This window comes from Populus trichocarpa, chromosome 19, assembly GCF_000002775.5.
Source record: "Populus trichocarpa isolate Nisqually-1 chromosome 19, P.trichocarpa_v4.1, whole genome shotgun sequence".
NCBI lineage: Eukaryota > Viridiplantae > Streptophyta > Magnoliopsida > Malpighiales > Salicaceae > Populus > Populus trichocarpa.
In genome coordinates, this window is record NC_037303.2 from 3977018 (window position 1) to 3993021 (window position 16004).

Below are 16004 nucleotides of genomic sequence, written 5' to 3' on the forward strand. Positions count from 1 at the left end.
AGAGGAAGCGAGATAGCATAAGCAAACCAGCCAACCCGCGTTCTGTTCTATAATTCCCTCTAACCTAGTGTTGTAGTATACCCAGTAATCCCAGGTGCTGGAGTTATAAAAAATGAAAGGAGATATGCACCTTTTTAAGGGATTGTCTTGCTCAACCGAAAACAGAGATAAGCTCGAGTGATGTAAGTAGGTCTATCAAGAGGGATCGGTTTACGGTTCACGCATGTTTCAGTCGAGAACTTCCTTTCCTGTGGAAAATAGCTTCGACGATTGGTCTTCTCAGATAATTCGATCGGCGAGTAAGACTCCCTATGTTATGTGGGTGCAATTTATAAAGGAGTGCTTTCTCGCTAAAAGCACGACTCGCAGTGCTTGAACGTCTTGTGGCGGCTAAGGCAGCGTTAAGCCTTGGGAATAGAAGTCAGTCAAGTCAAAAAGCCAGAATGTCTTTCCTATGGCATCTGTCTTATAAGCGCTCTTTTTTAACTTTCAGGGAAAGGCGGTTTGGTCGACCTTCACCACAACAGTTGCCACAATACCAAACACATTTTTAGTACAAACAACCCAATAGTACAAGACTACAAGTAGTGGCCTAGGCCTATTGATCAAACCAGGGATCCAAATAGCTCGTTTCTATAAATTTAGTTGTGGGATTTGATAAAATCTTTCTAATTAAATTTCCATATTTAAAAAAAATTCTCAAAGTTTTCCATAATTGCAGCTTTTGAATTTAATGTCCTGTTGTCTTAATCGCTATGTGGCTTTTATCAAAAAAATCTTCTCAACTCAATAGGTTAAGCTATTAGGTGAGGTCCTAAGATATGATTTATATTATTCTCTAACGCACCCCTCAAGTTCAAGCCTTTTGGGTTTAATACTTTTACAGGCTCATACTATCTTGTGCTTTATTGTTATCAAATAAAAAGAAATGATGAGATTTAAACTTGTGACCGCTTAGACATTAAGACTCTGATATCATGTGAAAGAACCATCTCAACCCAATAGCTTAAATTATTAGGTGAGATTCTAAAATATAATTTATATTATTCTCTAACAGATTTTACTCATTAGCATAGTGATAAGAAGAATACATCATAATCGAATTTGTTTTATAGTTTGGGTGTTACCAATTAGTCTCACGTAATTTACGCATAGCAGACAGGACATTCGTTCCAAATATCTAATCTTATGCTTCTTTATCTTTAATTTCAGAAGCGAAGAAATGTGCTTAAAAAAAATTAGAATGATAGTGCAAGTTACAGGCATAGTTGTTGGTAGTGCTTGTGTCTTGTATCATCCTCTAGCTGCAGCATTATGTGAAAAGAACGAATGATGCATTTTATTATCACCTTGAAACTTGTAAAGGGTGAAACTTGAACCGCTTGACTATGGAAGACTGTTATTGATGAAGTAATGAAAAACTTCAGACTAGATGGAGCTTTTCACAGGCTGCAATCTTTGGCCAGTGAAGTGACCGACTTAGCACAGGTCCACGAGCTCTTCATGCAAAACAAGATTTCTATCGAAATGGGGGATCTTATGATGTTTAAGTCAGTAAAATATAAGAGAGTAAAGAATGTTGGAAATTATATTTATGAATATTATGTATTCTAATGATTATTCAATTTGTTGTACCGTTGCTTTATTCCTTGGCATGAGAGCTCAATCTTCTTGAGAAAGAGAAACTTTAGCCAAGTCTATAGAAGAAAGTCCACCGAGGAAGTTTTTGTCTCTTGTTGTGGTTAGAGGCCAGGTTGAAGTGATGGAAGACTATCCCCATCATTTTTATTAACTCTCTATTTTTAAGGGCTCTGTTCCTAAGGAAACATCGGTGAGAGTCAGAAATCCTGCAAAAAAAAATAAAGTCAGAGGCAGTCGTACTCCCTCAATTGGAGTTGAAGCAGATTTTAACTTCTTTTAAAGTGATTGCGAGCGTTGCCACCACTTTAAGATAAGGAGGGTCTATACCCCTGTGAAATTCGATGTTCCCAACTCAACTATAGTGATTCCTATGATGGCATTTTCTCTGCCTCAACTTCCTTCCAGCTTTGCCGATAAAGGCTGCAGTTGTTGAGCCCTCTACTTGAGTTGTTTATGAGAAAACTAAGTTTGAGATGCTTCTGCCAACCTCGATCTTGTTCGAGCTCCCATCACTTAATTTCTCCATCTTTATTGAGAAGGAAAAGCTTATATCTCCATTTTATTAGACATCTTAATAAAATTTTATGAGAGCCTTATTTGATTTTAATTAGTCAAATTCCAATGACAAAACAAGAATTTTTAAATAAAAAAACATTTTAAAAAAATTATTATATAACTTCGAAACAGCCAGAGGAGATCATGTTCCTTAGACAAATAGAACTTGGATTTCCATGACTCTAATACATGAACCGTATTTCATGTGGTGTGATATAGTGGAATTATTGAGGAGAAATAAATAATTCATGGGTAGGTGGAATCAAAGAAAAGATTCTCTCCAAAACCAAATTTGTGGGGGCCTCTCATAGTAGTAGTTGGGTTTCCTTGGGCTTTGACTCGCGGTTTCAGTGAACTACACTTACAGCTATACAACTCCAATTAAAATATTTGATTTTCTCTAAAATATTACAAAAAATATTATTAAAAATATATTTTATTTTCATGCATATAACCAAGTCTCTCTAAAATAAAATAAAAAATCATAGCGTATTCTCATTCAACAAAATTTCAAATATGTCTTAAGCATGTATTTTTTGCTTTAATAACCAATTCATTAAAGTCATGAAAACAAGGTCAATATTTCAAAATTTTCAAAAACATTATTTTGTTTTCTTTTAAGCCTCGTTTGTTTGCTGGAAAGTAATTTCTTTTTGTAAAGTAAATTCCGGAGAAAGTGAATTCCGGGAAAGTATTTTCCGATGTTTGATAGTGTAATGGAAAATAAGTTGGAAAACACTTTCCAATGTTTGGTTATGTTATGGAAAATGAGCTAGAAAATAACTTATTAATGTTTTATTTTTTTCAAGTTTATTAAAATAATGAGGAACAAATCTTACATATTAAAAAGTTGAATGGGAATGAAATTGAAAAAAAATATAATTTCATAAATTATCTCAGACAAGGTTGTCAAAAATGCTTTTTTGACACGACACGGAACATACAATATTAACTCGAATCGTAAAATCATAAAATCACAAGTAAAATTTTTTAACTAAAAATCGTAAAATCACAGTTTAATTAATAAATGAAGAGCATGAATGTTAAATATGCATGTTATATCCTGCAGTTCAATACACTTGAACACAAATTAATCAGACATGCTAATTGTGCAAGGACAAGAAATTTAATAAATGTTGAGGCTGCCAACAACACCACAATGCAAGCAACAACTAAATTTCTCAATTTTAATAAAAACTTTTTGGTTACAAATCTAGGTAACAATTGACTTGTCTAAACGGGCATGTGAAATTTCCATGGAAACTAGGTTACAGTACAACTCTTTTCACTATAAAAATATAAAAAAACTGAACTAGTGTAAAGATTGACAGAAAAGGAAAACACTAACATCATACCACAGGAAGTTGAACCTTAGTTTTAAGTTTTCCAATTCTGCAAAACTATGACAAGAAATATGAAAGGTGAAAGCAATGGATCAGGTTCTGTATTGGAGGACGAAACAAAGCACGAAGATCCACCAAGAAGGGATTGTAAACTTCCTTCTCGCAACTCTTTTCTCAGTATAGAAAATGCTAAGTTAGCTCCCCCCCTTCTGCAGTCTCCTCTTACGCTGCACGTAATCTCCAGTCAAGGAACTTCAACAGATAAGTCAATACAAACTAATAGTTTGGACACCGTTAACCGGTAACTAACAAGATAGATTTTCACCCCTTTGATGTTGAAAGTTTCCCATGAGCCTAGAGATTCACTAGACAGATTTTCAGTTACCAACATTACCTAGGTCACTTTTCCATATAATTAACATTTGAACTACATAAACATGCATGTTTGGTTGTGTGTAAACCAATCCAGACTATGCAAAAAAACCAGAACCAAAATGTTAAATATTAAGAGTCAAATTTTGAGATAAAAGGATATATTAAAGAAGTTCCCATGCTGCCCAGTAATGTGAGTAACAATGTTCATCCCCACCCTTTTAGCACAAACTGGACATACCTGAAAACAAACAATTCCAGTATCATTTCAGTAACAGTCTCTAGACAAAAAAAAACTAGGAAAGTGTAATTAATAGTGTTCCAAAAAGAAAATGACCAATTTATATGCTCTAGGATAAAATAAAAAACCTTCAAAAACAAGGCGACAAACTCACACAGTTAACCAAATTATCTCATTTAAAATCAAACCCCATAAAACCCTTTACCAAAAGCAATTTAACACTAAAGAACTAAACTTTTTAATTTACATCCATCAATAGAACTCGATAAGAATATGATACCCCATTCTTGGCTTCAGCAGGATGCTCTTCATGGATGTGGCAAAAGAGACCAACAACATCAAAATCCTCGCCGCAAAATGGACACAAATACTCTGCTTTCAAATCCTCTTCTGTTTTAGTCTCATCATACAGATCTAGCACCACAAACCAACAAAAAAATCCAAAAAAAAAGCAGCTTTCAAACACCATCTCTTACTAAACTAAGGACATTGCAAAAGAAATGAAAGATTTTAAACAAACCAGATCCTAGTTCTTTCGTTCTTGGTTGTGATGGTTCTTGCTTCTACGCATTTAGAAAGGGAGGGAGAGAGATAGAGATGGCGAATCCTTTATCCTTTCATAAAAACCAGAGTCATCAGGTGGACAACAAAGGTCCCCTCAACATGGTGGTGTTGGGTTCAATTCATGCTCCCTCAGCTCTCTCTCCACTCCAAATGATGATCGTTTCTTCTTCAGATAATAAGAGCCTAGTTCTTGGAAGATGAAGAACCATAGCCTTTGGTTCCAGTGTTGTAGTACTGGTTTCCTTACTCAACTTGCACAACCCAATTCGTGTCAATTACGGGTGGGGAGGGGATTGGGAAAAGGGGTGCTGAGTCAGCACAAGGCACAGGTTTTAAATTTCATGTGAAATCGTGAAATCAGACCGGTTTTTATGTTTTTTACGGGTTGACCCGATTTTATGCGAGTTTGACCGGGTTTGATCGATTTTACCGGTTTTCGAGTTTTAAACCTGATTTTACACGTTTTATGCATTTTGACTCGTAAAATCAGCGATTTTACGAGTCAAAACTAGTTTTTAACAACCATGATCTCAGATAAAATAAATAATAATCAAAATAATAGAGATCAAATAAAAAATAAAAAAATTGAAAGATGAAGAAATTAAAATAATAATAATTAACATTTTATAAATTATTTCAAATAAAATAAGTAACAATCAAAAGAATAAAGACCAAATTTGATAGATAAAAAATTTCAATAAACAAATGATAAGGAAAAAGCAAATAGCAATTATAAAAATAAGGACCAAAGTTAATATAAAAATTAAATTTTAAAAAATGAAATTAAAAAATAAATATTCAAAACAAAATATATATATATAGCAATCAAAAGTTTGAGGATCAAATTTGATATAATCAGCAAATAATGACATTTCTAAATTTTTCACAACTTTCGAAAAGTGTTTTCCACCCAAATTTTCTAGGAAAACACTTTCCTAAAAACCAAGCCAAATTTTCCTTTGATTGGAAAGTGTTTTCCGTTGACCAACTTTTCTAATGGCAAACAAACACATAAAAGTTTGGAAAGTGGTTTCCTGAAAACCACTTTCCGGAAAACAAACATAGCCAAAAGAGAAAATACTTTTCTGGAAACCAAGTAAAATTTTTCTTTGACGGGAAACTGTTTTCCTTTAACAGGAAAGTGTTTTCCGTTGACCACCTTTCCTAATGGCAAACAAACACAGGAAAGTTTGGAAAGTGATTTCCGGGAAACAAACATGGCCTTAATATCAAAGATTATAAACTTATATGTAAGATGTATTTCTAATATTAAATAAGCGTTAGTTATTCTTTTTGTTGATATTAGAACGATTATGTTTTATCCAATAAGATAAGAATCTCCTTACTGAGGAGGTCTTTTCTTAAACCTTAGACATATCAATAATTAGTAAACACGACAACACCTTAGTTTATATCAAACAATCAAACAATGCAGCTTACCTTAGGTACAACATATTTGGGGTACTAATATATTTCCTTTACGCAACTAGTCCAAGTGTCTAGTCTTTGAAACCAGTTAGGATTCATAGTAACCAAAAACTAGGTGGTGACTCTCATTCCCTCTTTCCACTAATAATAAACAAGAATTTCTTGTCTACCTTAATTTCCAGATACTCAAATCAATAAAGTGGAAACATTCACCGCGATATCGCACACATGCAATAAAATTCAAACTATAAAATAAAAGGAGTAATCATTCATCAAGTTCCATTAACCTCTTTGTCATGTGGCCGGATTTGTTTGTTTGTTTGTTTTTCTGGGATGCAGGCGACATCTCTCCCACTAACTTTTCTAGCATGTCCTAAAATACTGTATTGTTTTCCATCCTCTCTGACATGTCATCAAAAGCATTGCGATTTCATGATTATCTTTTTGGTGCACATGCCAATCAAGATCAATAACAATCAAGGTTAATAAAGAAACCAAAAGGTCACAAATAATATTACTATTAATAATAATGATAATAGTTCTATGCATTTTTTATTTTGATCCTTGGTCTTGGATTTAAGCGATTTGACCCTGAATTAACCATTAAACTTTTAATTTTTTTCAATTTAACCCTAGATTGCAATCAATTGGGTCTTTATAGTTCGATGTTTTTTGTAGATTGGTATTTGAATGCGAATTTCTTTAATTTAACCCCTAATTGACCCAAAACTTTGATTTTCTTATGATTTTACCCCTGATTTCATCAATTAACATGGTAAAAAATGAATTTGGTCTTCTAAAATTTCATTCTTCTTAATTAAGTTCAAATTGAGCTCTCCAACTTAATTTTTCACCAATTAGGCCCTCAATAACATTAATTTTATTAGTCCCTGGATGTGAATTTCTTCAATTTAACCCTAATTGACCCTAAAACTTTGATCTTCTTATGATTTTACCTCTGATTTCAATCAATTAACACGGTAAAAAATGAATTTGGTCTTCTAAAATTTCAATCTTCTTAATTAGGTTCAAAATGAGCTCTCAAACTTACTTTTTCATCAATTAAACCCTTAATAATGAATTTGGGTCCCTATAGTTCGACGCCTTTTACATATTGGTATTTGGATGCGAAATTCTTCAATTTAACCCCTGATTGACCCCAAAACTTTGATTTTCTTATGATTTTACCCCTGATTTCAATCAAATAACATGATAAAAAATAAATTTGGTCTTCTAAAATTCCAACCTTCTTAATTAAGTTTAAATTGAGCTCTCAAACTTAATTTTTCACCAATTAAGCCCTTAATAAAATTAATTTATTGGTCCTTGGATGTAAATTTCTTCAATTTAACCCCTAATTGACCCTAAAACTTTGATTTTCTTATGATTTTACCCCTGATTTCAATCAATTAACATGGTAAAAAATGAATTTGGTCTTCTAAAATTTCAATCTTCTTAATTAAGTCCAAATTGAGCTCTCAAACTTAATTTTTCACCAATTAAACCCTTAATAAAATTAATTTGACCCATTTACAGTATAATAAAATCCCTGTACCTAATTAAATCCTTCAATTGGATCCAAATTAATTCTTAAACATAAAAAATTATTTAATTTGGCCCATGATTAAATCTAATTGGCATATTAAAAAACTAATTATGTCTTTGGACTTAGAAATTATGCATATTTGTCCAATAATGATTTGATTTGACCTTAAATCTGCATTGTCTCTCCAGGTTTGGGTATAATGAGCTACAATTAGGCTTTCAATTTGTCTAGAATTGTAGCTTCATCTTCCTATATATTTGAAATCCTTTCTAGCCTACTTTTTCAAGTCGGCAGTACTCTTCTTGCTTTCTTTACTTTATATTTTTATTTTGGAAAGAAAAAAGATGAATTTAAGGCATAAATTGGTTGTTGTTGTTATTATTATTAGCACAATTATTATTATTACTAATTAATATCATCACTATCATTATTACTATTATTACTATTATTATTATTATTATTATTATTTATTTCCTACAATCATTCATCAAATGCAAATTATAAAATGAAAAAAAAAAGTACTCATTCATCAAGTTCCACTAACCTCTTTGCCATGTGAATGTGTTTGTTTTTTCTTTTCCGCGGGATGCGGGCGACATCACCCCCCACTAACTTAACTTTTCTAGCATGTTCTAAGAAATGATGCAGTTCTTCATCCTTTGTGACATATCATCAAAAGTTGTGCAGTTTATATAGATGATATGTATCTTTTTATGATTATCTTTTCGGTGCGAAATGTTTATCAAGATATTAATATTATTAATAATAATATTAAAGGATTGTGGTGCAGGAGATTATGAAGATTTGACTAGTCAAAATATAAAAGATATAATTATAGAATAATATAAGTCTAAGAAAAGAGACGGTCGAGTCAAATGATATGTGTTATAAAAACAACTATAATTTTTAACAGTGCTCAAGTCTCATAAATAATACTTTAGGTCTTTTTTTATAATTTTATAGTGGACAACAAGAATTATTGAGGAGAAATAAATAATTCATGGGGAAGTGGAATCAAAGAAAAGATAGTCTCCAAAACCAGATTTGTGGGGGCCTCTCATAGTAGTAGGCAGTAGCTGGGTTTCCTTGGGCTTTGGGTCGCGGCTTCAGCATGAAGAGGGTGTTTGGTTTTAAAATCAAAGACAAATGATGATATCATGGTTTGATGTGGCGGAGGGAGATTGAGTGGGATTTGGAAAGATTGTGGAAGCGGGTACACTTGATTTTTTTTCTCTTCTTCTTCTTTTTTTTTCTATTTAGGAAAATATTAAACTTCATAGATGTGTATATTAAAACTCGGCCTAGTCGTCTTGCGGGTCTTTGAATCTTATTGATTTGCTTCAACCGATTCAGATTGAAAATAATAATAATAATAACTTGAACAAAAATTTAAGATTGATGCATTCACCAGGTCGATATGATAGGTGGCTAGTATGAGAAAATGAAGAGATAAGATTGTTTGAGTTTTTTATTGTTTTTATTTTTTACTTTTTTACTTTTTTTATTAGTTTATATTATTTAAAAACATGTTTGTGTGCAATAAAAAATAGTTTTTAAAGTGTATTTTATTTGTAAATAAATTAATATTTTTTTTATTTTTAAAATTTAATTTTGATATGAATATATTAAAACAATTTAAAAATAATAAATAATAAATAATAATAAAATGATATTATTTAAAAAAAAATCTGATTTAACTGAATAATACGAGAATTAACCCAGCTCTCTATTTCTTAGATATAAATATAGGTCAGATCTTTCAGATATGCACCAAATGACCAGAGGCAGGATTTTAGAGTTATCCGCTTCATCAAAACTCCCTTCGCAGTCTTGAAATTGTAGGCCAAAGCTACCTCGTCCATTACCTTCTTAAACTCTCCTCCTCTTAAATCTTACACCCATAAATAGATATGGAGGAGGTTCGCCGCGCTGCTGTAGCTTATTATGAGAATCTGTCCGAGGAGAAGAAGCGAAATGCCAGATTTTCTTTCAATGAAATGGACAAAAACGGAGACGGGCGAATTAATCTACATGAATACTTGGAGTATCTCAAGAAAGATAACAACACGGTTCTTACTCATCCAAGCTTGTTTACAGCGCTGGACAAGGACGGCAATGGAAGCTTGGATTTTGAGGAAACAATCGTCTTGTACTACATCATGCAGAGTGGAAGAGCTCTAATTTGCCAGTCTTGTAATACGTTCTTGGCTGACGTATACTTCAGTTGCTCTCAATGTTTCTTCAAGGATGATTCAGATAGCACCTATGAAATTTGTTGTGATTGTTATGGTGGAAAAAGGTTCACTCACCACGCTGATGCCATCTTCTGCGATAACTATACTTTACTCAGTCAAAGCAGGAGCTTGGCAGTAAAAGCTCCCGTACAGGTAATTAATCTTTGAAAATGATATCAACTTCGATCCCTGTTAGATGATGGCATGCTAGAAAGAAATACTTCAGATTGCTTAAAATTTTCAATTTTTGAAACGAATTAATTATGTTTCTTTTATTGTGGATTTGGTTTGAATTGGGTTTTTCTAGCAGATTGCTTCTTCATTATTAGGAATTGATATATGTTCTTTCATTAAATTGAAAAAAAATGAGAGAAATAACAGGATTAATCAACTAGTGATACTTATTTATTTTTATTTTTTTTCTATCGGAATAATTTAATCTATTTTCCTTTTTTATAAATTTTTTCATTCTACAATTTTTATTATTTTTTCCAGAACTATTTTTGTTAATGTTTGTGTATTTGTATTAGTTAAGAGTCCACTTGTCTATCATTTATGTATATAAAATTATTTTTGGATTATATTGTTCCACTTATGTTTCGTTAAGGTTTTTTGTGTTTAATTTTCTTAAATCATAAAACACATGTCAAGAATATGTGCTTTGCCTGATAGGATCATTAATTAAAAAAATAAAACTATATTTATATGTATAAAAAAAAGAATATTTGAATTAAAAAACCCAAACAAATAAAAATTTATCATCAAAATAAAAAATAAACTTAGCATTTTGTGAAGAATATTAATTACACATAAAAAAAGAAATTAAAAAAGACACACACACACACACACACACATATATATATATATATATATATGAAACTACAAAATACATGTTATTTGTAGGAAAATAATAACTCATATTTGTCCTTATTTTCATGTAAAACCTAATTATCTCAAACACACAATTAACCATAAAATGCTAAATTTCTCATTCATAATCAGATTAATAAAAAACTTTTTAGATATTAATATTTATTGGTATTTTCGAAATTTGTTTTATAGTTTGGATGTTACCAATTAGTTTCACAAAATTTACCCATAACAGAACATTAGTTCCAAATATCTAATCATATGCTTTGTTATCTTTAATTTCAGAATCGAAGAAATGTGCTTGAAAAAATTGTAATGATAGTGGAAGTTACAAGCGTGGCTTTTGCTTTAGGCTGTAGCATCATGTGAAAGACGTATGATGCATTTTATCGTCATTGTGTTTCAATTTTATTAGAATTTTGTGAAGGGTGAAACTTGAATTGCTTGCTTGTGGAAGACTATTATTGCTGAAGCAATGAAAAACTTCAACTACATTGAACTTTTCACGAGCTGTGATCATTAGCTAGTGTATTAGGGGAATATTATGTATTCTAGCTGTTTGAACTCGTAGGATTGTTAAATGATTGTTTGTGGCTTACTAAATTTATTGCATAAGAGCTTGTGATTCCTAGAATTATTGTATGGTTGCTTGCTTGTGGTTGCTGGTCACTGCAATTGGTGTAGAAAACGGCCTTGTTGTGCATAGAAAAGGTTGGTTGTGCACTCACACTGACCATGAATCAATAGCTGATCATTTCATATTTTTTTTTACCATTATATATATTGTTTTTGTATTGATAATTTAAAAAAAAATAAAAAAAAATTAGAAGAAAAGAATATATAAGAGAAAATCAATACATCAAAGACTTTTTTTCAGTGGGTAAAACATAATTCAAAATATAATAAGGGCTAATTTAGTTTAAAAATAATAAGTGCAAGGAAAAAAAAAGAGTAGAAAAAGCAAAATTGTCTTATCGGTCACGGGCACCAACGGCATTTAAAGAAGTTTTGAAAGATTACCACCTAATATCAACAATAGGGGACAAGAAGCAAGTAGAGATGCTTATAATGAGAAATTGGAAGCAGCATACATTAAATTCTCCCTAGTATAAAGTCCCTTTGGGCATCAAATTCGAGAGGCACCGCATTGTTATTTTGTTTTTTTTTTTTTTTCTTTAATCATCAAAAACAGATCCTTGCCCTTGCCGCATTATTCAATGAGTTTTTCATTTAAAAGATCATCAACTTGACATGTCATTGAAAGCTGTGCAATTTGTTCAGATGATATGTATCTTTTTATGATTATCTTTTTGGTGCATATACCAATCAAAATTAATAAAGAAATCAAAGGCCATTAGTAATATTATTGTTAATAATAATGATAATAGTAGTACTATTATTATTAACACTATATCCTTATATATCTTTCATGGACATTATATCTTATTTTCAAACTAAATCTCTTTTATTTATATTTTACACAAGCTATTTATATCTAAATCATGCATTTATAAAAATTTATTTCTTGCAATCATTTATTAAATTCAAATTATAAAATGAAAAAAAAAAAAAAAGGAGTAATCGTTCATCAAGTTCAACTAACTTTTCTGTCATGTGAGCATTTTTTTTTTCCTGTGATGCAGGTGACATCTCCCCCACTAACTTTTCTGGCATGTTCTAAAAAACTGTGCAGTTTTCCATCCTCTTTGACATGTCATTGAAAGCTGTGCAATTTGTCCAGATGATATGCATCTTTTCATGATTATCTTTTCGGTGCGCATGCCAATCAAGGTTAATAAAGAAACCAAAGGCCATTAGTAATATTACTGTTAATAATAATGATAATAGTAGTACTATTATTATTAACACTGTATCCTTGCATATCTTTCATGGACATTATATCTTATTTTCAAACTAAATCTCTTTGATTCATATTTTAAACAAGCCATTTATATCTAAATCATGCATTTATAAAAATTTATTTCCTACAATGATTTATCAAATTCAAATTATAAAATAAAAAAGTAATCATTCATCAAGTTCCACTAACCTCTCTGTCATGTGAGCGTGTTTGTTTGTTTTTTTCTAGGATGCAGGCGACATCTCCCTCACAAAATTTTGCAGCTTTCAATCCTCTTTGACAAGTCATCGAAAGCTGTGCCGTTTCATGATTATATTTTTGGTGCATATGCCAATCAAGTTCAATAACAATCAAGGTTAATAAAGAAACCAAAGGTCATTAGTAATATTACTTTTAATAATGATGATAATAGTAGTTTTATTATTACTAACAATGTATCCTTGCAAATCTTTCATGGACATTATATCTTATTTTCAAACTAAGTCTTTTTTATTTATATTTTAAACAAGTTATTTATATCTAAATTTATATCTAAATCATGCATTTATAAAAATTTATTTCTTGCTATCATTTATCAAATTCAAATTATAAAATGAAAAAAAGGAGTAATCGTTCATCAAGTTCAACTAACTTTCCTGTCATGTGAGCATGTTTGTTTTTTTATTCCTGTGATACAGATGACATCTCCCTCACTAACTTTTCTGGCATGTTCTAAAAAACTGTGCAGTTTTCCATCCTCTCTGACATGTCATCAAAGCTGTGCAATTTGTCTAGATGATATGCATCTTTTCATGATTATCTTTTCGGTGCGCATGCCAATCAAGATTAATAAAGAAATCAAAGGCCATTAGTAATATTACTGTTCATAATAATGATAATAGTAGTACTATTATTATTAACAATGTATCCTTGCATATCTTTCATGGACATTACGTCTTATTTTCAAACTAAATCTCTTTGATTCATATTTTAAACAAGTCATTTATATATAAATCATGCATTTATAAAAATTTATTTCTTGCAATCATTTATCAAATTCAAATTATAAAATGAAAAAGAAAAGGAGTAATTGTTCATCAAGTTCAACTAACGTTTCTATCATGTGAGCATGTTTGTTTTTTTATTCCTGTGATACAGATGACATCTCCCCCACTAACTTTTCTGGCATGTTCTAAAAAACTGTGCAGTTTTCCATCCTCTCTGACATGTCATCGAAAGCTGTGCAATTTGTCCAAATGATATGCATCTTTTCATGATTATCTTTTTGGTGCGCATGCCAATCAGGTCAATAACAATCACGGTTAATAAAGAAACCAAAGGCCATTAGTAATATTACTTTAATAATAATGATAATAGTAGTACTATTATTATTAACAATGTATCCTTGCATATCTTTCATGGACATTATATTTAATTTTCAAACTAAATCTCTTTGATTCATATTTTACACAAGTTATTAATATCTAAATCCTGCATTTATAAAAATTTATTTCTTGCAATCATTTATTAAATTCAGATTATAAAATGAAAAAAAAAAAGAAGTAATCGTTCATCAAGTTCAACTAACTTTTTTGTCATGTGAGCATGTTTTTTTTTTCCTGTAATGCAGATGACATCTCCCCCCACTTACTTTTCTGGCATGTTCTAAAAAAATGTGATTTTCTTGCATGTTTTTCTATCGATTTTGTCATGTATTGGGTTGTAATTTGACACTGTAAGATACAAACTCGGTATTAAAATACCCTGTTTTCTTCGAAATGTTGCAAAAAACATTATTAAAAAAACTTGTTTTGTTTTCATGCATACAGTCAAATCTCTCTACGATAAAAAAAAATCATATCGTATTCTCATACAACAAAATTTCAAAATATGTCTGAAGCATGTATTTTTTGCTTTAATAACCATTTCCTTAAAGCCACGAGAACTAGGTTAATATTTTAAAATTTTCAAAAAAAATATTTTGTGTTCTTTTAATATCAGATTTTATTAACATTAGAACGGTTATGTTTTATCTGATAAGATAAGAATCTCCTTACCGATAATGACTTTTCTTAAATCTTAGACAGACAAATAATTGGAAAACACAACAATACCTTAGTTTATATCAGATAATCAAACAATGCAGCTTACCTTAGGTACGATGTATTTGGAGTGCTAATACCTTTTCTTTACGCAACCAGTCTTTGTACCCAATCTTTAAAACCAGTTAAGGTTCCTGGTAACCAAAAACTAGGTGATGACTATCATTCCCTCTTTCCACTAATAACAAACAAGAATTCCTTGTCTACCCTATTTTCTAGATACTCAAACCAATAAAGTGGAAGCATTCGTTGCGACGCCACACACATGTGATAAAATTCAAACTATAAAATAAAAGGAGTAATCATTCATCAAGTTCCACTAACCTCCCTGTCATGTGGGCGTGTTTGTTTGTTTTTTCTTCCTGGGATGCAGACGACATCTCTCCCACTAACGTTTCTATCATGTCCTAAAATACTGTGCAGTTCTCCATCCTCTCTGACATGTCATCGAAAACTGTATGGTTTCATGATTATCTCTTTGGTGCACATGCCAATCAAGATCAATAACAATCAAGGTCAATAAAGAAACCAAAAGGTCATTAGTAAATTACTGTTAATAATAATGATAATAGTTTGATGCCTTTTTGATTTTGGTCATTGGTCTTGAATTTAAGTGATTTGACCTTAATTGACCATTAAACTTTTTATTTTCTTTAATTTAACCCTTGATTGCAATCAATTAGGTCCCTATAGTTTGATGTCTTTTGCAGATTGGTCTCTGGATGCGAATCTCTTCAATTGACCCTAAAACTTTGATTTTCTTATGATTTTACCCCTGATTTCAATCAATTAACATGGTAAAAATTGAATTTGGTCTTCTGAAATTCCAACCTTCTTAATTAAGTTCAAATTGAGCTCTCAAACTTAATTTTTCACCAATTAAGCCCTTAATAAAATTAATTTTATTTGTCCTTGAATGTGAATTTCTTCAATTTAACCCTTAATTGACCCTAAACTTTGATTTTCTTATGATTTTACCCCTGATTTCAATCAATTAACATGGTAAAAAATGAATTTGGTCTTCTAAAATTTCAATCTTCTTAATTAGGTCCAAATTGAGCTCTCAAACTTAATTTTTCACCAATTAAACCCTTAATAAAATTAATTTGACCAATTTACAGTATAATAAAATCCTTGTACCTAATTAAATCCTTTAATTGGATCCAAATTAATTCTTAAACATAAAAAATCATTTAATTTGGCCCATGATTAAATCTAATTGGCCTATTAAAAATCTAATTATGTCTTTGGACTTAGAAATTATGCAT

General features: G+C 30.8%; 1 protein-coding gene, 1 long non-coding RNA gene and 1 pseudogene across 2 annotated transcripts in view; 2 read left to right on the plus strand and 1 right to left on the minus strand.

The window, feature by feature from the left end:
* Positions 1-3573: 3573 nt before the first annotated feature.
* Positions 3574-9552, minus strand: LOC18108212 (protein DEHYDRATION-INDUCED 19 homolog 4-like; annotated as a pseudogene).
* Positions 9460-16004, plus strand: part of LOC18110625 (uncharacterized) — a 75653-nt gene continuing 69108 nt past the window's right edge. The window contains exon 1 of the mRNA XM_006388888.3: positions 9460-9812. Coding sequence (XP_006388950.3) covers positions 9601-9812 — 212 coding nt within the window. The 5' untranslated portion in view covers positions 9460-9600. The remainder of the gene's footprint in view (positions 9813-16004) is intronic.
* LOC18108213 (uncharacterized) lies at positions 9819-11428 on the plus strand. The gene is made up of 2 exons (XR_008058196.1): positions 9819-10077; positions 11080-11428. It is a non-coding gene; the product is annotated as an uncharacterized LOC18108213 (long non-coding RNA).